General features: G+C 39.1%; 1 protein-coding gene across 6 annotated transcripts in view; it reads left to right on the top strand.

Moving 5' to 3' along the window:
• The window catches only part of LOC120529538 (myosin light chain kinase 3-like), a 161,361-nt gene extending 147,981 nt beyond the window's left edge, over window positions 1-13,380 (top strand). For all 6 annotated transcript variants that reach the window (XM_039753418.1, XM_039753419.1, XM_039753420.1 and 3 more), the window contains 2 exons: window positions 569-626; window positions 11,009-13,380. In XM_039753418.1, the coding sequence (XP_039609352.1) occupies window positions 569-610 (42 nt within the window). In that variant the 3' untranslated portion in view covers window positions 611-626; window positions 11,009-13,380. The remainder of the gene's footprint in view (window positions 1-568; window positions 627-11,008) is intronic.
• Window positions 13,381-20,907: the final 7,527 nt, after the last annotated feature.

Here is a 20,907-nt window from a genome sequence, read left to right on the forward strand (position 1 = left end):
AAATTTGTTTAGGTAAAATTAAGGCTTATAAAGAAACATACTTTAGTTCTTTTCACAGTTGGAGCATTGTGAGAATTTAATCATTTACTTCTATATATTCCCCAATTAATATTTCTTTGCATCTTTGAATAAATGTTTTCCTTCTACCACCCAAAAACTAATTACAACTAATACAATTAAGCAGACTGATAACAATAAATTTGACCCATATGAGTGGGTGTGTGAGTTTGTGGCCTCTCAGATGAACTGATGCAACAAGGCAGGGTTGCTTCCTGCCTTGTGCCCCATGCTGCTGTGATAGACCACATGCTCTTGAATTGAATTAATCAGCTTTGAGAATGTTACTTGTTATTTTTGCTTTAAATATGGTAACATAAGTTGAGACAATGCCTAGCTTTAAGAATCCTAAACTTTTTTTGTCATTAGAAAAAGTAGAGGTAGGTTTTCCCTTACTGTTTTAAGGATGTAAACAGCAGTTGAGAGGACTTGACTATTGAGGAATGAATACACAAAAAACATGTTCTCATTTTTGATGATATGTGATAGCTTTGCTTTATCTCTCTTTTAGGCCAAGTCCCACATAACCCATGTACCTTCTTCCCCTCAATGATATTTCACAAGAGGCTGTAAGTAAGCTTTTGGAATACCCTGCATTTAATATTATGTTTACTCCATATGTGACTTAATGAGGAGTTTATTATCCTCTTTAATAAAACCACTGTGTGCGTCCAGGTGTCCGTGTGTGTGTCTTCTGGTGAAGTATGCATGCGCGGGGCCACACAGCACGTGTTCAGTCTCTTCCTGTGCATTCCCTGTGCAGAGAGAGAGAGAGACAGACACACACACAGGCGCGCTAGAGACAGACACATACACAGGCGCTCTAGAGACAGACACACACACGCACAGGCATGCGCGAGACAGACACACACACACACACAGGTGTGCTCGCGACAGACACACACACACACAGGCGCGCGCAACACACACACACACACACACACACACACACACACACAGACAGGCGCGAGAAACACACATATACAGGCAAGCGTGAGACAAACAGACACACACACAGTCGCGTGCGTGCATTGTTGCAATGTTACTTTTCTTGGTTGTTTATTAAATTACTGATTTTTCAAATGTTCATTTTTTTCCCAGTGCTTAAAACTCATTAAAAAAAAGTGTTTTTAGCGAGCGGGTCGTAAGGCTATAGCGCAAACTCTTGCAGTGTTAGTTTTATCTGTTGTTCAAGGTTTTCTTAGTGTTATTCAATGTTTTTACATTTAGTGTACTATTACACTGTGCATTCAATGGTATAATTAACTATATTTGTGCTTAAAAACTTAAATATATATTTACATACAGTTCATACAGTCTGAAACGGGGAAATTACTTCGGTTCATGACCAACTCGGGTTACGACCAGAGTTTTGGAGTGAATTATGGTCATGAACCGAGGTTCCACTGTATTACTGTTTGACAAAATTACAGGCATTTTATGGAAATACAAACCAGTATTACTGAGAGAGAAAATTAAAGGCACACAATACAGTGACGCATATTACAGCCACATACAAGGTCCCTTGCCATGTAATATAGACTGTTCCTACTAATGTTTATGCACTACTGTTCTAGCGCCCGTTATTGTAACGGGCTTAATGTCTAGTTAAGAACTAATAAGCTTGTACATTTTCATATGGGCCATTGGAGCTGCCCCATAACTACATGAACCAATGCATAACTAGGGTACTAACTCCAGCAAAATTGTAAAGTTCGTATGGTCTCCCCATGTTCACATTGATTTTCTCCAGGTGTTTCTCATCACTTTCCATATTCTAAAGACATGCACATTAGGTTGAGTGATGCTGTTAAACTACTTTGTTCTGTGTATTTGTGTGTTATAACATCTAAAATAAATAAATAAAAGAGGTGGCAAAAGGAGGTCCCAGAAGATTTTATCATTCACAGAACTACTAAGTAAACTATCAGACACACGACTATGTAACGTAGCTTAATGGAAGACATTATGACTCATATAGTTTCGAAAACAGAGTTGTCTCAAGTAATATATTGCAGCTTCAGTGGTTTTCATTTTTTTAAACTCCATGTCTCTTCAGGGGTTTTCAACAATGAACCTGGTGGGCTGTAGTGGCTGTAGGTTTTCATTCAAACTCTTTTCTTAATTAGGGACAAGTTTTTGCTGATAATTAACTCTTTCACCTTCATTTTAATTGATTTGCTATTTAAGAATCAGATCCCCTAATTATTTCTTTTTTCCATAATTATCAGCCAAATGATAGTAAGACAAATAATGAGACATTGTGCATCATACAATATCTGAAAATATAGAAAGGTGAAGGTCTCAGTAATGTTGACCTGCTCAGGTCCACAAAATATTTTGACATGTTCTTAGAAAAACGGAAAATCAACAGTTTTTAAAAAGTCAGCTGTGGCAGAATGAAAGCACCGACAAGCCATGGAATTAAATAGCAGGTTTAATTAACAACAGGAACTGACTTCTAATTAAGAAACTGGTTTGAGTGAAGTTGATAACAGTTTGAGGCCCCAAATTAGCTGGTCATCTGTTGGCTCAATTCACATATTATTTTTTAAGGAAACAAATGATCAATTCGGGCGACTGAATCTTAAAAAACAAGACAATTAAAATTAAGGGAAATTAAGTCAATTAACAACAAAAACTGTTCACTAATTAAAAATAGAGTTAGACTGAAAACTTGCAACTATAGCAGCTGCTTCAGGACTGAAGTTGATCCCTGTTGTAATTAAATAAGTATGATTGAAGAATTAAATGAATAAGCAATATATATAGATAGATAAATACTGTTGAATCAGAGAATGAATCAATACGTATTTTTCTAAAATATGACTATCTAGTTTAGGAAAATATGCATTCATTATTTTAATCTACCTATGATCTTCTCCTCACTGGTGGTAAGGTTGTCCTCCTGGCATTGCAAGCAATCTTTGCTTCCATTTGGGAGATTGGTGTCATCCCAACTGACTGGAAAATGGGACTTGTTGTCCCTATCTGGAAAAGGAAGGATGATCACCTGTATTGTGGAAACTACAGGGGAATAACACTGCTCTCAGTAAGGTCCTTGCTAGGGTCATCCTCAATAGGATCCATGATCGCTTGTTCACTTACCAGTGACCGGAGAATTCTGGTTTTATGCCTAAGAAGTCTACCATCGACCGCATCCTGGCATAGAGGGTTCTCATGGAGCACAAATGCGAATATCAGCAGAGTTTCTTTGCAGCCTTTGTCGATTTTCATAAATGTGCCCCATGGGATATCCTGAGACTTTACGGGATCCCCTCAAGGTTGCTGGATATAATGGCCAGCCTGTACACTAGCACTGTGAGTGCTGTGCAGAGTGGAGGCAGAACCTCTGCATTTTTCCCAGTTGATTCTAGGGTTCATCGGGGAGGTGTTCTTGCTCTTACTCTGTTCAATCCTTGCATGGACTGGGCATTGGGCAAGGTTGTGGGGTCCAGCAGCTCTGGGTCATCTGTTGGCTAAGAAAGATTGACTCATCTTGACTTAGTCAACGATGCTGTGATCATCACTGAGTCAATGAAGGCTCTGATTGGGGCTCTTCAGAGACTGAGCAAGGAGTCTGAGTGGGTTTGCAAGTGTCCTGAATAAAAACCAAGATTTAGGCCTTTAATGACCTCTTAGGCACAGCCATCAGCAGTGTGTCTGTCTGCACATAGAGTGTCGACCTTGTTTCTGGTGACTTTTCATATGAAGTCAGTAGACAGATTAGGAGAACATGCAGGGGTCATGGGTACACTGGAAAGGGGTGTGTGTAACTCAAAATATCTCTGCAAAAGGATGAAGATCCAAGCTTTTAGAGTCCTGGTGCTTCCTGTCTTGCTATATGGTTTCAAGACATGGACGCTATCCAGTGACCTGAGACGAATTCCCGCGATTCCCTAAGGGTGATCCGGGGCACAGGATCCTCATTGTTGAGGACCCGAGTAGCTGGAATAGGCAAAGGGGACTCCCACGTAACACCTGGCTGCAGCAGATAGAGGGTCATTTCCAGAGGGTGGTACTGAACTGCTTGTCTGCCTTGTAGCTGTTTCATTGTGTGATCTATCTATCTATCTATCTATCTATCTATCTATCTATCTATCTATCTATCTATCTATCTATCTATCTATCTATCTATCTATCTATCTATATATCTATCTATCCTTATGCTGCAATGAAATACTGTATAAAAACTTGTTAGAAAATAAATAGATGGTTAAATGGACAAAGTAAGAGAAGCCCAATGTTGTTGCATACAACATGAACAAATGAATGCAGTATTTCTATTAACAAAGGCCTTTGTGGCTCAGACTAGAAGACGAAATGTGCACACATACAGGACCACTTACACTGCATATTTGAAACTCACGGTCAGCAGTAGTTCTGAAACATTATTAGTTATGTTTTGCCAATTTGTTAGCACTAGGTCACATTACGCTGGCTTCTATACTCAAACATCATTTTTATTTGGAATTTAAGGAATGGCTAAAGGCAGCCCAACTTAAAGGAGGGTCTACAAAGTCAATGCAAAGCTATTAGAACAAAAGGGCCCATGAACAATTTATACTTAAAATGTTGCCCTGACCTGAAGGTGTTAGGCAAAAATATGCATTCATATTTTACTTAACATGTTTAATCAATATTCCAAAGCAAAAGAAATAAACTTTCAGTCCAAGCAGACATAGACTAACTGTTCTCTAATAAGAAGTGCACGTCACCTCATATTTTTATAAATACAGTATGTCTGTATTTCCTTTTCCTTTACCATAAATTGAATACCAGCACTTCTGTAATGTAACACCTAGTAAGTGATATTGTGAAGACACAGTCATGATTAATGTATAACCAGATCATTGCTCAAAATGAGTTTACATTAGAAAAAAAACTTATGCTTGTATCATACCACACCTTTAGTGGAAAAATAATATTTTGACTTTACAAATTGCATAGGCAGAAACAAGCATGTGTTGGGAAAGTGTAATAAAGCTGATTACTTATGAACAGGCAATTAATTTGTATTTGGAAAGTGTCACAGGGTTAGAAAAACAAACATCCAGTATTGTTCTTTGATCTCTAAAATCTATTCAGGATAACTAGTGTGCAGGTCAGATTTGAATATTTTTTCATATATTTTCCGTAAAGGCCATTCATTTGTTTCCATATCATTTTTTGTGACATGTTTTTCATTTAAATGTCAAAACAAAGTTTTCGGCACTCATAGGGCTGGAAACAAAGATGCCTACTTTGTTTTCTTACATGTAAAATTAATTATTCAAAAAATAAAGAGGGTTATGGATGAATGAAAAAGTGTCTTTAATATCTTCATTGCCCAAGGGTGCCTTTCAGCAAAGCAATAGTCCTTCTTTGCGGGTGACAGTAAAATGGTAAAATGTTTTCCTGAAACATCATCAATCCGTTCATTTTCTAAACCCCTTATCCATTTGTAGATTATGGTAAAACCTTTAGAAATTATATTAAAAAAAAGTTTTTTCAGGTATTTCTGTTTTCTACAGGTTCCTCCCATAACCAACAGACATGGCCATCAATACTCTAAGTAGGTTTAGTAGTTCATTTGCACACAGAAATGGAGGTCTGGAAGAGAGCTCACCCTGACATGGCACACACAGACATGCATTGCTTATACCTTAGGAGCTCTCTCATACATTTGTGGCTTGGAGTTCTCCCATTGTTCTCCACAATTTCAGAGTATCTATCTAACCTAAGGGTTACTGGTTCAGAACTGGTGGGTAGTGCTTAGCCAGTGACAGTAGAGAGCAGTTTGTCAGACCAGTCTAAAGTGGGTTTGTGAGTGTCCTCCATGAAAGACTGGCATCCTGCTCAGTTGTGGCTCCTGCTTATTGCCCAAGATTAGCTTCTGGCTTCACAAGACAAAAGTGAATCTGGTGGTCAACATTGCTTGGGGTTGAAACAGGTGAATGAATACCTGTAGGCAAACAAGTTTTAACATTCTGGTGTGAAATTCTACACTCTTCACACATCCCAAATACTATATATGAATTTTAGGCAACAGTGTGAATGAGTGGAGTTATGCATGTGGTGTCTGATTCACAATTTGCTCCTTACTTCAGATTCTACATTTTTTCACTATATAAAAATTCAAAGTCACCTAGTTATGTTCCTGGGGTTTATATTTGCATTTTGAAACACTGACTGAGAAGTCAGGTTGAAGTCTAGTCATCCACAATCAGACCAGCTCCATTTATTTCAGGGTTATAGAAGTCGGAGAGCATTTGAACACAATGCAAGACAAATCCCTTTACAGGATGTAAGCCAATTGAGTAGCATACTCTTATGCACACTTACATTTACACATAGCAGGCCATTTTAGAGACACAACATTAAACTAACACCGCTATCTTTGAAATGGGTGAAGAAACCCAGTGTTACCAGAAGAAAAATCCCTGTGCCTACATACGAACCAAAGACCCTGTAGCCAGGAGGCAATAGTGCTTCTCCCTACGCTGCCTTGCTGCTCAAGTCAAACTAAACTTTATAAAATGTATATATTTGGATGCTTATGCTACAGTCAGTTATTTAATTGTCCAGGGAGGTGCTAGACAGTTGTATGGGTAAGGCAACAAGGAATCTGTGTGTAATGGAAGTGTGCATTATTTCCTTTACATTTCCCACTAGATTAGTTTAATAATGCTTACTTTTCAATTTAGTTATCAACTTTTCAGTAGTGTAAGAACTTTAATTTAGTTAAGAAAATGATTGGCAAATATGAATTATTTTTACATTCTATGTAAACATATTACATACACATATTTAATTTTTTTTGTAAAAATGTATACTAGTCCACCCATTTTACACACATATATCTAATTGCATAATCGCTTAACTGATATTCAACAGCTTGCATGATAGGCGCCATGCAGGACAACAGCTTCAAGCACAGCTTAACAAATGTGCAGGACAGGGCAGTGGTACATTGAGGCATTAAACTGTATAAGTTTCAGTAAAAACTGAAAAAATGGGGACACTCTAAAACTTTTAAACATTGTAGTAAAAGCTTTTTTCCTGTCACTTGACCTGTCAAACCTACAGCTCCAAGTCTTCTCTTCACATTTGAAAATGAGTGTTGCTTTCTTCAATCACTGTTAAGCCGTGCTTGAAGCTGTTTTCCATTTGAGGCACATATCTTCTAAGCTGATGACTCTCAGGGACTTCTCTTCTGATTCTTCTGTGGCTTTGGGTCTGCCAGACCTGTTCCTGTTTGAGTTTCCTTCAGATGGTGTTGGAAACTATTCACTGACACCTTGGCTTTGTTTGTAGTTTCTCTGGAGGAAAGACCTCCACTTTTAAGTGTTGTAATGATCTGTCTATCTTTCTCTGCCCATTTCTCACTACAGTATTCTGATAGCAACATACAGTGCAATATTGTCCAAATAATACTTTAGAGGGTGTTGAAACACAAGATGTTTCAATATTGCAGCTATACAGACAGGGGATTTTTCAGTAATCAGCAAACATTGGGACACCTGTAAGAACTGTTTGCATCAACTCTCAATGCTTAATTAAGTTTCATTGCTGCAGATAGACTTTGCTTTGTTAACCCATTCCCTGAAAATGCCTCTTTGTATGACTCCGAAGATTACATTTGTTAGCAGTTTTTGCTAACCTAAACAATTCTTTTTTCTCCGGCAGTTTACCCCTTACCTTTGTACCATTTCAGGTTATTTATTGGACTTGAACTGCTAAAATTTGAATAAAAATTGGAATTATGGTGATGTTCCTAAAGTTTTAATGGGTATACATATATATACTGTATACAGTACATACAGTATACGAGGGACGTTTAAAAAGTTTCCGCATTTTAATATTTTCGTTGGAAATGGTGAAGGTGGGAGAAGTAGTAATTGGGAATTAAAAAGTTGGTATGACGCTGGAAAATTTCATCGCAAATGAAGGTGGCTATATAGAAAAGTGATGTAATTTGTTTTTGAAATTCTTAATTAACAAAGTTAAAAAAAAGTGCGGAAATGTTTTGAATTTTCCTCATATACACAATATATATATATATACACAATACAATACAATACAGTTTATTTTTGTATAGCCCAAAATCACACAAGAAGTGCCACAATGGTCTAACAGACCATGCCTCTTGACAGCCCCCCAGCCTTGACTCTCTAAGAAGATAAGGAAAAACTCCCCAAAAAAAACCCTTGTAGGGAAAAAATGGAAGAAACCTTGAGAAAGGCAGTTCAAAGAGAGACCCCTTTCCAGGTAGGCTGGGCGTGCAGTGGGTGTCAAAAAGAAGGAGGTCAATACAATACAATACACAGAACAGAACAAATCCTCAATACAGTATAAAAATAAAAATTTTACAAGTACAGAGCAGAATTTAACAGTACAGTGATCCCTCGCTATATCGCGCTTTGACTTTTCGCGGCTTCACTCCATCGCAGATTTTAAATGTAAGCATATCTAAATATATATCACGGCTTTTTCGCTGGTTCGCGGATTTCTGCGGAAAATGGTTCTTTTAATTTAAAGTACATGCTTCCTCAGTTTGTTTGCCCAGTTGATTTCATACAAGGGACGCTATTGGCGGATGGCTTAGAAGCTACCCAATCAGAGCATGTATTACGTATTAAATGAAACTCCTCAATGATATACGATGTGCTTCCCGAGCGGTGCTTGATTGTTTGCTTTTCTCTGTCTCTCTCACTCTGACATTCTCTGCGCCTGACGGAGGGGGTGTGAGCAGAGGGGCTGTTTGCCTAGAAGATACGGACACTATTCTAAAAAATGCTCAAAGACTACCTTCACATTGCTCCCTTCTTTGCAGCTGTTTTATCACGGTGCGCATACTTAAAAGCCCAACCGCACAAATTGATTTTTTGATTGTTTGCTTTTCTGTCACGCTCTCTCTCTCTGACATTCTCTGCTCCTGACGGCGCTCCTTTGAAGAGAATATATGTTTGCATTCTTTTAATTGTGAGAAAGAACTGTCATCTCTGTCTTGTCATGGAGCACAGTTTAAACTTTTGACTAAAGGGTGTTCTTTCATGTCTAGAGGGCTCTAATAATGTTAACAGTGTGGGAGAGTTTATAAGGGCTTAAAATATATAAAAATAGGAATACAAACATATGGTTTCTACTTCGCGGATTTTCACTAGTTCTGGAACGCAACCCCCACGATCGAGGAGGGATTACTGTAGATGATTTCACATAATATGATTTGGATTTGTTTAGAATATTTATATGGTGTATACAATTTTTACTTGTGTGCCACGCACCCTCGTGTAAGACGCGTACCCTAATTTTTACAAAGAAAATTGCAAAAACGTTTTGCCCCGTGTACGACAAGCTTTGTAATTGTTTAGGAAGCATTTAGGGCACATTTTCCGCGAAATGCCCTTCTGTTTTTGTTGCATGACTACAGTTTTTCTTTCTTCCGTTGCCAATATGAAACACATGACTCTGGAACACCGTACTTGCGACCTACTGCCCGATTTCCTATCATCTCTGCTTCCAAAATCACTTTTAGTTTCTCTCCCGCTGTGAAGGAGCGTAAACGCTTGCTACTATTCATGCTGAATGACTGAATGACAACGGCAAACTGATTCAAAAACAAGAGCAAGAGAGAGAGCCCGAGAGCGTGAGTGAGCAAGAGAAAGAGAGAGAGAGCGACCGAGCGAGCCCAAGCAGAAGAAGTAAACATTACAGAATTACATTTCCTCGTGTATGACGCGCACCTGATTTTCTAATGGTAATTTTCGGGAAAAAATGTGCGTGTGGTACAAGCGTAAATACGGTATGTAAAATCATAAAATGTATATAAAAGATAAAAATATATATATATAAATATATTAAAAAAATTTATAAAATCATATCAACTATGAAGGTACTCAGAGTAGTACAAATTGAGTGAATTTGGTTAGCTAATGATGTGGTCAAGCGCTTAAACACAGAGTCCATTGTGAACTCTTCTATACCGGAGTATTCTAGGACGAAAATGTGAAACTGTCACAGCTAAACTTTGACTGTGATTACATCACGTAAAAGGACAGTTATCTAAAGCAAACCAGAAAATCTACAAATCATTACCTGAAATAGTAAGAATCAAGGTTTTGGATGGCCAGACTTCACCTCCATTGACCCATATGAGTGCTGTATATGAAAGCGATTAAACATCAATGAACTGAACCATTGTTATGAAAAGGAATGGACCAAATCCCTCCACTGCAATGTGTTAGGCTGATAAGCTCACACAGGAAAATATACTGTGCGTCAAGTTAGTAATGACAAAGGTGGATTTATAGGCTATTGAATTACAGGGACTATCTAGTTTTTTAACATGTGGAATAGATTTATTAACTTAGATTTATCAAATTTTATAATTTGGTGAAAACTATATGATTTTTACTTATGTTATGATAAAAATTAATCATAGAGTTGAAAGAAGGTGCACTTACTTTTACACATCACATACCTGGGTACATGGTAGATCAACACACTTAATGAAATGTTAATTCAATTAAAATTAAAATAAATATACACTTATATTTTTAACTCTTTGTAAACTATATATATATATATATATATATATATATAGGTACATATATATAGGGTTTGCTTCCCAGGTCCTCCCTGCATGGAGTTTGCATGTTCTCCCCGTGTCTGTATGGGTTTCCACTGGGTACTCCGGTTTCCTCCCACAATCCAAACACGTGCAGGTTAGGTGTATTGGCGATCCTAAGTTGTCCCGTGTGTTTGTGTTCTCGCCCTGCGGTGGGCTGGCGCCCTGCCCAGGGTTTGTCTCCTGCCTTGTGCCCTGTGTTGGCTGGGATTGTCTCTAGCAGACCCCCGTGACCCTATAGTTAGGTTATAGCAGGTTGGATAATGGATTGATGGATATATACTGTATATACAGTATATATATTTTTTAATTATTATTTATTTCTTTGTTTTTACTTAACAGATTAATAAGAAGAAAAGAATACAGCAAGCCTCATTCTACTGGACCAACAGTGCTACAGCTTAATAAACACTGAAGAGGAGATATTTTTGTTCTGCATTAGTAATTATAGTTTTAATAATATTTAAATGTAATGTATAGTTTATTAAATAATTATAGTTAAGCATTTTTAAGGTGATATACGTAAAATAGGAGTGTTTTGGTTCATTTAAGGATTTGCTTATTTTTGTTTTCTTTTATTTCTCAGGGCTTAATTCGATCAAAAAATTATTATGGATACTTAAATGATAAATTTGTAAAGTCTACAATGCTGCAATTGAAAGAGTTGATTTGGGATTTTGTCTTTAAATTGAATTTGACAGAAAATGTGAATAATAATAATAGCAGTAGTAGTAGTAGTAGTCGTAGTAGTATTACAATGCACCATTATCATTAAACAACTCTTGCCATTTTACTGGAACATTTTATAATATAAAATCAAAGCGGATTTCAGTTCTTAATATGTTAATCTTTTAAAGTATGAATGCCAGTGACTACATTACATTGTTTTAGTGTATAAAAATGGAGTGCCGCCTGGTCCAGTGGTTTATCTAAACTCTGGGGTTTCATTTTGCAAAAGTTTTAAGCCTTGCGAAGCACTCGATAGTCTCTGGTGCGCAGTCTGAGAATGAGAATCTTTCTCATATTCTTCTGTCAACTTTTGTGAGTCTTTGTTGATAAACATATCTTGGAATAATCCCATTTAAATGTTTAATCCACACATTGTAAATGTATCAGGTGTCAGATCCTGCATGTGATATTAGCTGTACCTTTTTGACAAGACTACCTTCTCTGTAATGATATTACAGTGCAATTTAATGTTGATCTGCTGTATTGCAATGTTGTGTTGAATTTTTAAGATGTAAATAATGTAGCATGTTTTTAAATTATTTATATATATTTTGTTGCTGGTTTTGAAACACAAATATTCATTTAGATGAGTTAAGTAATACTTGGATTGTGAAACAACTTTCAACATCACACTCAGTGAACAGATAGAAGACAGCTGCATTTTCCTTTAGTAATACGAGATACTGTAAGAGCACTTTACTGTTTGCTTTTTGTGAGCTTCTCTGGAAACACAGGACTGCTGGATTTCAAGCCAAGGGAACACAAGTAAACCACTTCTGCACACTGTCTCCATGCAGATTTACTGTACTGTAGCAATGCTAGTAGCCCGGTAAAAGAATAATTGTACTCAGAAGGCAACATAAGGACTAGGCTGTTTGGCTCAGATTTATTGAGGGATCATACGAGGATGAAAGGTGGCCTTCTTTTAAACACATTTGCATTGGAAGGTTACAATTTACATGTTGCACCTGTTTTGTTTGAAACATATGTTGATGAGAAACACAAAAGCACAGTTGTCTGGCCTTCATGCGCACAATATAAAAAACGAAGCCACACTGCTGCCTGCTTTTGTGATAGTGACAGAGAACGCCCTTGTGAGCGCAAAACTGTCTGACAGAATTAGATGAGGCCTTGTGTATATTTTGATTTGTTTGAATGTATGGAATGTACTTGTTTCTGACAAACTCACGCCTTGTTTTACAGTCAGCTAGAACACTGTTTAGAAAGTGGGCCCTGTCTTTAAGATAGTATGCTGCTTGGTTGACTGTGTGCATATTAAAAACTTCAGGCAACACAGTGGATGAAATGAAAAAATTGGCGTTGGGTGTTGTGCTGGGCAGGCAAATGTTGAAACAAATGTTCAGTTTGGAAATCTCTCCGTGTCATTAACTTGGTAATCAGATAAATGTGGGCACCAGTAAAAACTTTCCATACAATGTTCACAGCTAGTGACGTCAAATGGTATCACAGACATGGCCAGATGAATTTCCTGTTCTGATACCAAAAGTCGCAGACCCAGTGGGCTGTTTGGGGTGGTTAGGCCTCAAGGTATGGGTATGCCTGGTGCCTCAAGTTGTACTTGTTATGTAACAGAAGGTGCAACTTCTAGTAATAAGCAGCAACTTGGAAGGTTACTTAATGCAACATTATTTGTCATTTGTGTGTGCGTGTGTGTGCGAGTGTGTACCTCCATTCTGGAACTCTAGTGTGTGTGTCTCACCTTCTGTGAAGGTTTATAGATCAACTGGAAACTACCTAAATTATTTAATTAAAAAATTAGTCAGGTGTTAGACAGCAATATGTTTATTGCTCCCTAATATGTCAGTTTTCGCTTTTCAAAGTTCTTAAATTACTTGTATTAGTGGAATGTCGTCAGGGTTGTGGACTTATTTTTTTGAATGTCTTTGAACCTGTGTCAAATATTATAAATGATCTCATTGTTGATATTGACTACAAAATACTGTAATAAATGAATTTAAGCATTACCTTAGATTGCTTTATTGGTGCAAGTGACTAATGTCTGGTTTAAGAAATGAGTCCAACATCAGATGAATTCTTTCATTTTTCTCTTGATCTACCAGCAAGGGGTTTCAATGGTCTATGCCAGGGGTCAGCAACCTTTCAGCGATGTCGTTCTGACCCTATGTTACAATTTTATTCCGTGTGCCGTGTGAGCACGGGTCCGAACACCATCAGACAAACACCTCTTCTTTATAAAACACACGTTTATTTACCATAAAATTCACACAGCACACTGTGCTTCCAGCAGCAATCACCCTTAACACGGACCTTTCCCTCAATGTCCGTGGGCCACCTCTCCTCCTCCTGTCCTGGGAGCTTCGTCCTGCTCCCGCTTCCAACTCTAGCTCCCCGACTGCAGGAAGACGGCCCCTTTTATTTCCACCCGGATGTGCTCCAGGTGCTTGATGACGTTCTTCCAGCAGCACTTCCTGGTGTGGTGGAAGTGTCGATCTCCTGGGCTCCATGATGCGGTGGCCAAGGGCCCCAATGGGCTTGAGCCTCCTTGCTCCATCTCCGTGGTCCCCCATCATCCAGGGCGGTTGCCCCCTCGTGGCCCGGGAGACGTATAGACCACCTCCCGGTCCTTCCAGACGTCCCGGCTGTGTCTGACCACTAGCCTCCTGTGACAGCTGACATAATTCTACCAATTTTTTTATATATAGTATCAAAATTGGCCCAGTTATAATGTAGGTGAGGGTACAAATGTGTGCTCTGTAATTAAAATATATATATTTTGTACTATATTTCAATTCAATCAGAGTGCCATTGAAAATCGTTCCATAGGTTGCCTACCCTTAGTCTATGCTTTTTTCATTTAAAGCATGTTCATACCTAGTTTGCTTAGCGCATTTGTTTTGAACTTTAGTGCAATTTCCCTGACAGTCCAGTTCATGTAGGTAGATGTGAACACACATTGCACTTAAGTGTGGGCCAAAACAACCAGATCAAGAAACGTTGGCTAGGTGGTCTTGGTGCGGTATCATGTGAGCGAACACTGAACCAGTTCACATGAGGTATGAATATGATCCTGTGGATTATGGGTGAAATTGTTCATGCTGGTTGTGGTAGTCATGCTAAGCATCTGCTGTTAGTTATTGTGGAATCTTGTTCACAAAATAAGTTAAGTGTTAACATCCATCCACCCATCATCCAACCCGCTTTATCCTAAATACAGGGTCACGGGGTCTGCTGGAGCCAATCCCAGCCAACACAGGGAACAAGGCAGGGAACAAATCCCAGGCAGGGCTCCACCCCACTGCAGGACACACACACATACACCAAGGACAATTTAGGATCGCCAATGCACCTAACCTGCATGTCTTTGGACTCTGGGAGGAAACCGGAGTACTCGGAGGAAACCCACGCAGACATGGGGAGAACACGCAGGGAGGATCCAGGAAGCGAACCCAGGTCTCCTTACTGCGAGGCAGCAGCACTACCACTGTGGCACTGTGCTGCCCAAGTGTTAACATGAAGGATTAAAAACAATAAAAAGGTAAAAATAAATAAGCAGTGTAAGTATAAATGCAACACATAATAACCAACTCACACAATTACCAATCGATCAGAGCAAGCCTAGTATATAATTGGCACCTCAAACATGTCCCTTGTGGACCTGCATATTTGCGATCATATAGCAATAAAAAAAAAATGTAAATTAATTTGTGATTTTGATCGATCAAAACATATACAGTGGTGGCAAGACACAAATAGAAGTGCCCTGTGAGACTGAGGATCAAACCCCTTAATCATACACCGGTAGTGATGCATGTAGGTGGGGTGCTCTCTCAAATGTGTGATGTAAATATAAAAGTGTACTAACTTTGACATTTCAAAATGAACATTATTAACAAATAGTTACAGGAGCTGTCTGTGGTGGGCTGGCGCCCTGCCCGGGCTTTGTTTCCTGCCTTGTGCCCTGTGCTGGCTGGGATTGGCTCCAACAGACCCTGTGACCCTGTAGTTAGGATATAGCGGGTTGGATAATGGATGGATGGATGGATACAGGAGCTATGACAGAAGATTTGTCATTTGAGATAATATAGGCTGCTTTCACATGGTGGCTGCTGTGGAGTGAATACACAACATCGTACAGTGAAATGAAACACAAATGACACAACGACTGTCATAAAACTGAAGCACTCAATGTGTATACCTTCTTTTATTCACTCATTTGAAACATGTCCTATTCTTACCATACGCAGTAGCACATACAGTACATTTTCATATAGTCTTCCAGTTGTTTGAGGTGTTTTGCTCATAGAGTTGTAGTTGAGTAAACCAAACACAGCTGTTGTCAACCATTCAAAATATTTTTTCCTAGGAAAAAATGTTTCTTCCCAATGCAGGAAGTCCACAACAAGCCCACTGGTATGTTTAGTTTGCTTAAAACTCTGAAGTGTGAAATGCAAATGAATTAAGTGAAAATGGTATCAAAGTAAGGGACTATCTTATGATTTGGAGCAAACCAAGCAGACTAGGAGTGTGAAAACGCCTTTACTCTCTAATCTGTTTTTTGCTGCATGGCTTCAATATCATGTAACCGTCACTGAAGACATCCTCTTCTTCACAGGACACAGTCCTTGGCGCATTCCCACACTCATTCATGAAGGAGAAATTAAGAGACATCCATGCACCTAAAGCAGATGCCACATCATGCGACTTTTATTCATTGGGCATGTTAGACTTGTTGACTGGACTGCAGTTGCTGATTTTGTCACTGGACTATGTCACTTTTATTGAATGAAAATCACTGGACATGTCACATTTACCAACCGCATGCTAAAATTCCACCGCAGTTTTGCTTGTCCCTTTTTGTGACAGCCAATAGCGTGCTGCCTGATGGAATCAGTGCTGTATGAAGTGTTAATAGGTACAACAAATTGAGCTGTAGTCTTGGCCCTTTTTCTGTCATGTTAGATAAAACATATGGTATTAGACAGATGAGCTTCTCTACTCTTTTTGAGGTCCAAAGACCTTTCCTTATTCCCTCTCACAGCATTATGTACATTGTAATTTCAAATGAACATTCATTGGTTATCAGATCTCATGCACACAGAGCCCACCACTATAACTAAAGGTAGTGAGTCATGAATTAGTTGGAGTGAGCTGCAGAACGTGTGACATGTAGGTAACTGGCTTCAGGGGAGCATATTGCCAACCACCTCCATCTCACTAAGAATTATGTAAATGAATCCTAAGACTAAAGATCACCCAAAAGTTGCATAATACTTTGTATGTCACGGCCTTAATTTGTAAATCTCTAAGATGTTGGAGAAAAATACAAGGCTAGGAGAAACCTGCATATTTATTCCAATTTCTCTATAAGTCAATTTATGATGATGATCACATTAAAAGAGGTGATATAAAATAAAGAATTTAAGGGTAGAATGTAACAATATGTACTACAGGTGAGATCCAAAACATTTCACCCTACACCAGAAAGTATTCTACAAATTGCAAGTTGCTAATATTTTTGGTCTGCATGGATGTCAAAAAGTATAAAATGAAATGTTGCAACTTACAGATTTATGCTCAGCCAATGAGTTTTTACCAGGATCAGTTTATATGCAACATGGGTTCAGAATTCCATCATAGCAGAACATTTCTTGACGTTAACTTTGGGTCTACCCAGTCACTGACATTCACAATGGAAGAAAATATCACCAACTTGGAGCAAATCAGTATAGAGAATTGAAGAGTAATCATACATATGGATGGATTCATTTTTGGTCAGTTGAATCCATTCTTTTTGAACAATTAAACACAAACAAGGTCTGTGCATATTGGATGCCCAAAGTGTGGGCTTCTGAAATGAAGCATCCGATGTTCAACAAAGAATCTATGAATTTGCAATGAGAAAAGTTTAAGAAGCGTTTCATAACTGGAATCAAATTTAGTGGTATCTTTATAAACCAGAATCTATCCAGTAATCAAAACAATGGAATCATGGAGGTCTTTCAATATCAAAGAAATTTAAGGTCTAATTCTTTTGCACAGCTTTTTATTATGTTGAGGGGGTACTTTATGTTGATTATGAGCCTATAAAGGCCCACATACAGTAACTGGTGTGACAGATGTCCGGGGACAGTGCCCCACCAGGACAGCGGTAGAAGGGAAGAACTGGGAGAGGGGCAGTATTTGCCCCGGAACATGGGAAGGCAGCCTTCCTGGGTTGCATGGGGACCACGGAGCTGAGACGCTTAACCTTGTGGGGGGACGTGGCCACCGCCAGGGGGCACCTGCACAGCTCCAGGACAGTGGTCGGCAGCACTTCCAGTTCTGCCAGAAGAGGAGCTGAACCCGTATGTAGCACTTCCGCCACACCCGGCAGTGCTGTCGGATGTTAATCAAGAAGCACCTGGAGCACTTCCAAGTGCAGTATAAAGGAGGCCGCCGCACTCCACTCAAGGCCAGAGTCTGAAGGGAGAAGACAGGAGTCTGAGTCAAGAGGAGGAGGTGACCAAAGAGGAAAAAGAAAGGAAAAGAGAGAGAGAGAGAAAAAAGGGCCTGAAAGCATTATTGTTGCTAATTGAACATTGTGGGGTTGTGCTACAAAAATAAAGCGTGTGTATATTCGGGCTGGTATATCACACTGGTCAATATTACACTGAGTTGCATGACTGTTTCAATCAAGGAAACACAGCAAGGAAAGCTCCATCTCCCTCCTTCATTCTGCAGAGAGCAAAGCCTGCAGATTTGGTCTTTTGTTACTGTTCTGGTTGTTTGATGGCTCAGAATTAGAAGGTGTCATCTCACCCAGACTGTGTTAAGCAAGGATTTAGAAGTGCTGACCTTTTCTGTGGAAATTGTCAAGTGATGGAAGGAACACTTTGAGAGACTCCTCCACTCAGTGAACATGCCCTCCTATCAGGAGGCAGCATTGGACATGACTGATGGGGCAAATTCCATCACTGTTGCCAAAGTTGCAATCTAGGTGCAAGTCCTCTGTGTTCATAAGACTGCTGGGGTGGATGATATCTGAATGGAGATGTTGAAAGTTCTGGACATTGTCGGGATGACATGATTAACATGTCCATTCAATGCTGCATGGAAGACAGGTCAAGTACCCTTGGTGACCAGAATAACAGCATTCACCTGACTGCTGGAGTGGACACTCCATCTGATGGTTGAGCAGTATGGATTCTGTCCTGGCCATGGAGCAGTAGATCAGCTCTTCTTCCTGGTGCAGAAATGAGTATGATAACCCACTAGTCTATATGTGTTTTGTAAATTTGGAAAAAAACATATGACTGTGTCCCTCAGCATGTGCTGTGTGAGGTGCTGTAAGGGTATGAAGTGACAGGGTCGTTCTTGCATGCTGTTTGTTCTCTGATGGTACACATTGAGAACTATGCCTGAATACTTGCAGTGAGGTGGAATTTGTTCACTGTGGGTATTGGACCCTTTTCAAGGCTTTGTCTTGACACTGCTCCTCTTTGTGGTTTTCATTAACAGGATATCAAGGTGCAGCCAAGGATGTGAAGATGCCCAGTAGGGGAGGCTAGGACTGGCATCATCACTTTATGCAGATGATGTTCTCTCTTTGTTTCATCTCCCTGTGACTATTGACATGCTTTCAAGTGATTCACTGCTAAGTGTGAGGCAGCAGGGATAAGGATCAGCAACTCCAAGACTGAGGCCATGGTTCTTTCTCAGAAAAGAGTGGATTGCTCTCTCCAAGAGTGGGGGGAACAACTGCCCGTAATGGAGGAGTTCAAGTTCCTTGAGACCTTGCTTATAAGAAGGTAATGTGAGATTGATAATCGGATGAGAATGGCGGAAGCTATTTTTTGAGCACTGCCACTGTGTTGGTAAAGTGCAACCTGAGTTGGCCTACCGATTAATTGACATCCCTGTTCTGACCTATGGTCATGAGCTGTGGGTAATGACTGACACAATAGGACTGTGAGGCCAAGTGGCAGAAATGAGGTTTCTTCTCAGGCCCACTGGACTGACACTCCATGATAGGGTGAGAAGCTTAACGATTCATAAGGGTCTAAGAATAAAGCATCAGCTCCTCAGAATTAAGAAAAGCCAGTTAAGGTTTGGGCATGTCATAAAGATGCTTCTGCGGGGGCTTCTGTTGGAACTGCTTCAGGCATGTTCCACTGGGGGGAGACCCTGCAACAAATCTAGGACTTGTTGGAGGAGTTATAACTCTCAGAGGACTTGGAATGCCTGAGAATTCTCCAGGAAGAGCTGGAATCTGTAGCTGGGGACAAGGAAGTCTGAGCTGATCTGTTTGGCCTGCTGCCATCGCAACCCTCACCAGGAAAAGCTCTTTCGGAAGATGAGATGAGAAGATACGCATGTTGTTTTAATCTTATGAGTTAGTTAGACTGTATGTGAGCGTGCCATGTGCTGGTTCCAACCCTGTCTCTGAGGCTTCTAGGACAAGGCCCCAGACCCCTGATCATAATTTAAATTAATCATAAAGTATTTACTATTGGATGGAGAGAAATGTGTGATTTTAGAAGGCAGCAAAAGAAGTCAAAGTTATAAAACTACACGTTTGTCTGCAGCAGTGTTAGTTCCCATTTTGCACCCTTTGCATGTTTCGTAAAGATATGTACTGGATAAGGAGTTAAGAAAATCAATGGGTGTATGATCCATTATTCTTCTTTGAGCTGTACACTTTGTTGGAGTGAAACACAAAATTTTTTAGCACTCTGTCGATCCAAAATGTGATTTTCATGGGTGTGAGGGCAGAAGGATTGCTTTTATGTCAATTAGCCTCTCGCTGATTTAGGGATTGTTCCATCCATTGTGAAGTTTTTTTTTTGTTTTTTTTTAATTCTGCCTAACTGCCACTAGAGGACAGTAGAGTAACTTCCAAAAACCTGTTTATAAAATGAGGTGCGTAATGGCTTACTCTTTACCCATTTGCATTTATTACCAACATCCACATACATGCATTGCTTAAATAAGCAACAAATTTAAACCTAAGTGAATTAGGCTTGAAGCAAAAATATTTGCAGCCTAGAAACAAAATGAAAAGTTATGTTTATTGTACTATGAAAAGTGCAAAAGCCTAAACAGATGTCTTTCAAAAGTCATTATAGAAACAATAAGCTAGAAGAAGGAAGATGCCACCATACTCATTATTTTTTATAGCTTTTGAATTATATTGTGATAATGACAATTATCATATATTTAGAGTGTGCCATTTTATATTAACAGTGGCAAGAAAAAGTAGGTGAATCCTTTGGAACTATCTGTTTTTCTGCATTAACTGATCATAAAATTGGATCTGTTCTTCATCTAAGTCACAAGTATAGACAAACACAATATGCATTTGCTAATCAACACAAACAATTATAATCTTTCATGTCTTTATTGAGCACTACCATCAAACATTCATGGTGCGCTGTTTAAAAAATAAATGAACCATTGGATTTAAAACTTGTTGAAAAGTTTTGGCAGAAATATCCCCTCACAAGCACTTCTGGTAGCCGTGGATCAGACCTGCACAATATTTAGGAGGAATT

This window comes from Polypterus senegalus, chromosome 5 (assembly GCF_016835505.1).
Source record: "Polypterus senegalus isolate Bchr_013 chromosome 5, ASM1683550v1, whole genome shotgun sequence".
Taxonomy (NCBI): domain Eukaryota; kingdom Metazoa; phylum Chordata; class Cladistia; order Polypteriformes; family Polypteridae; genus Polypterus; species Polypterus senegalus.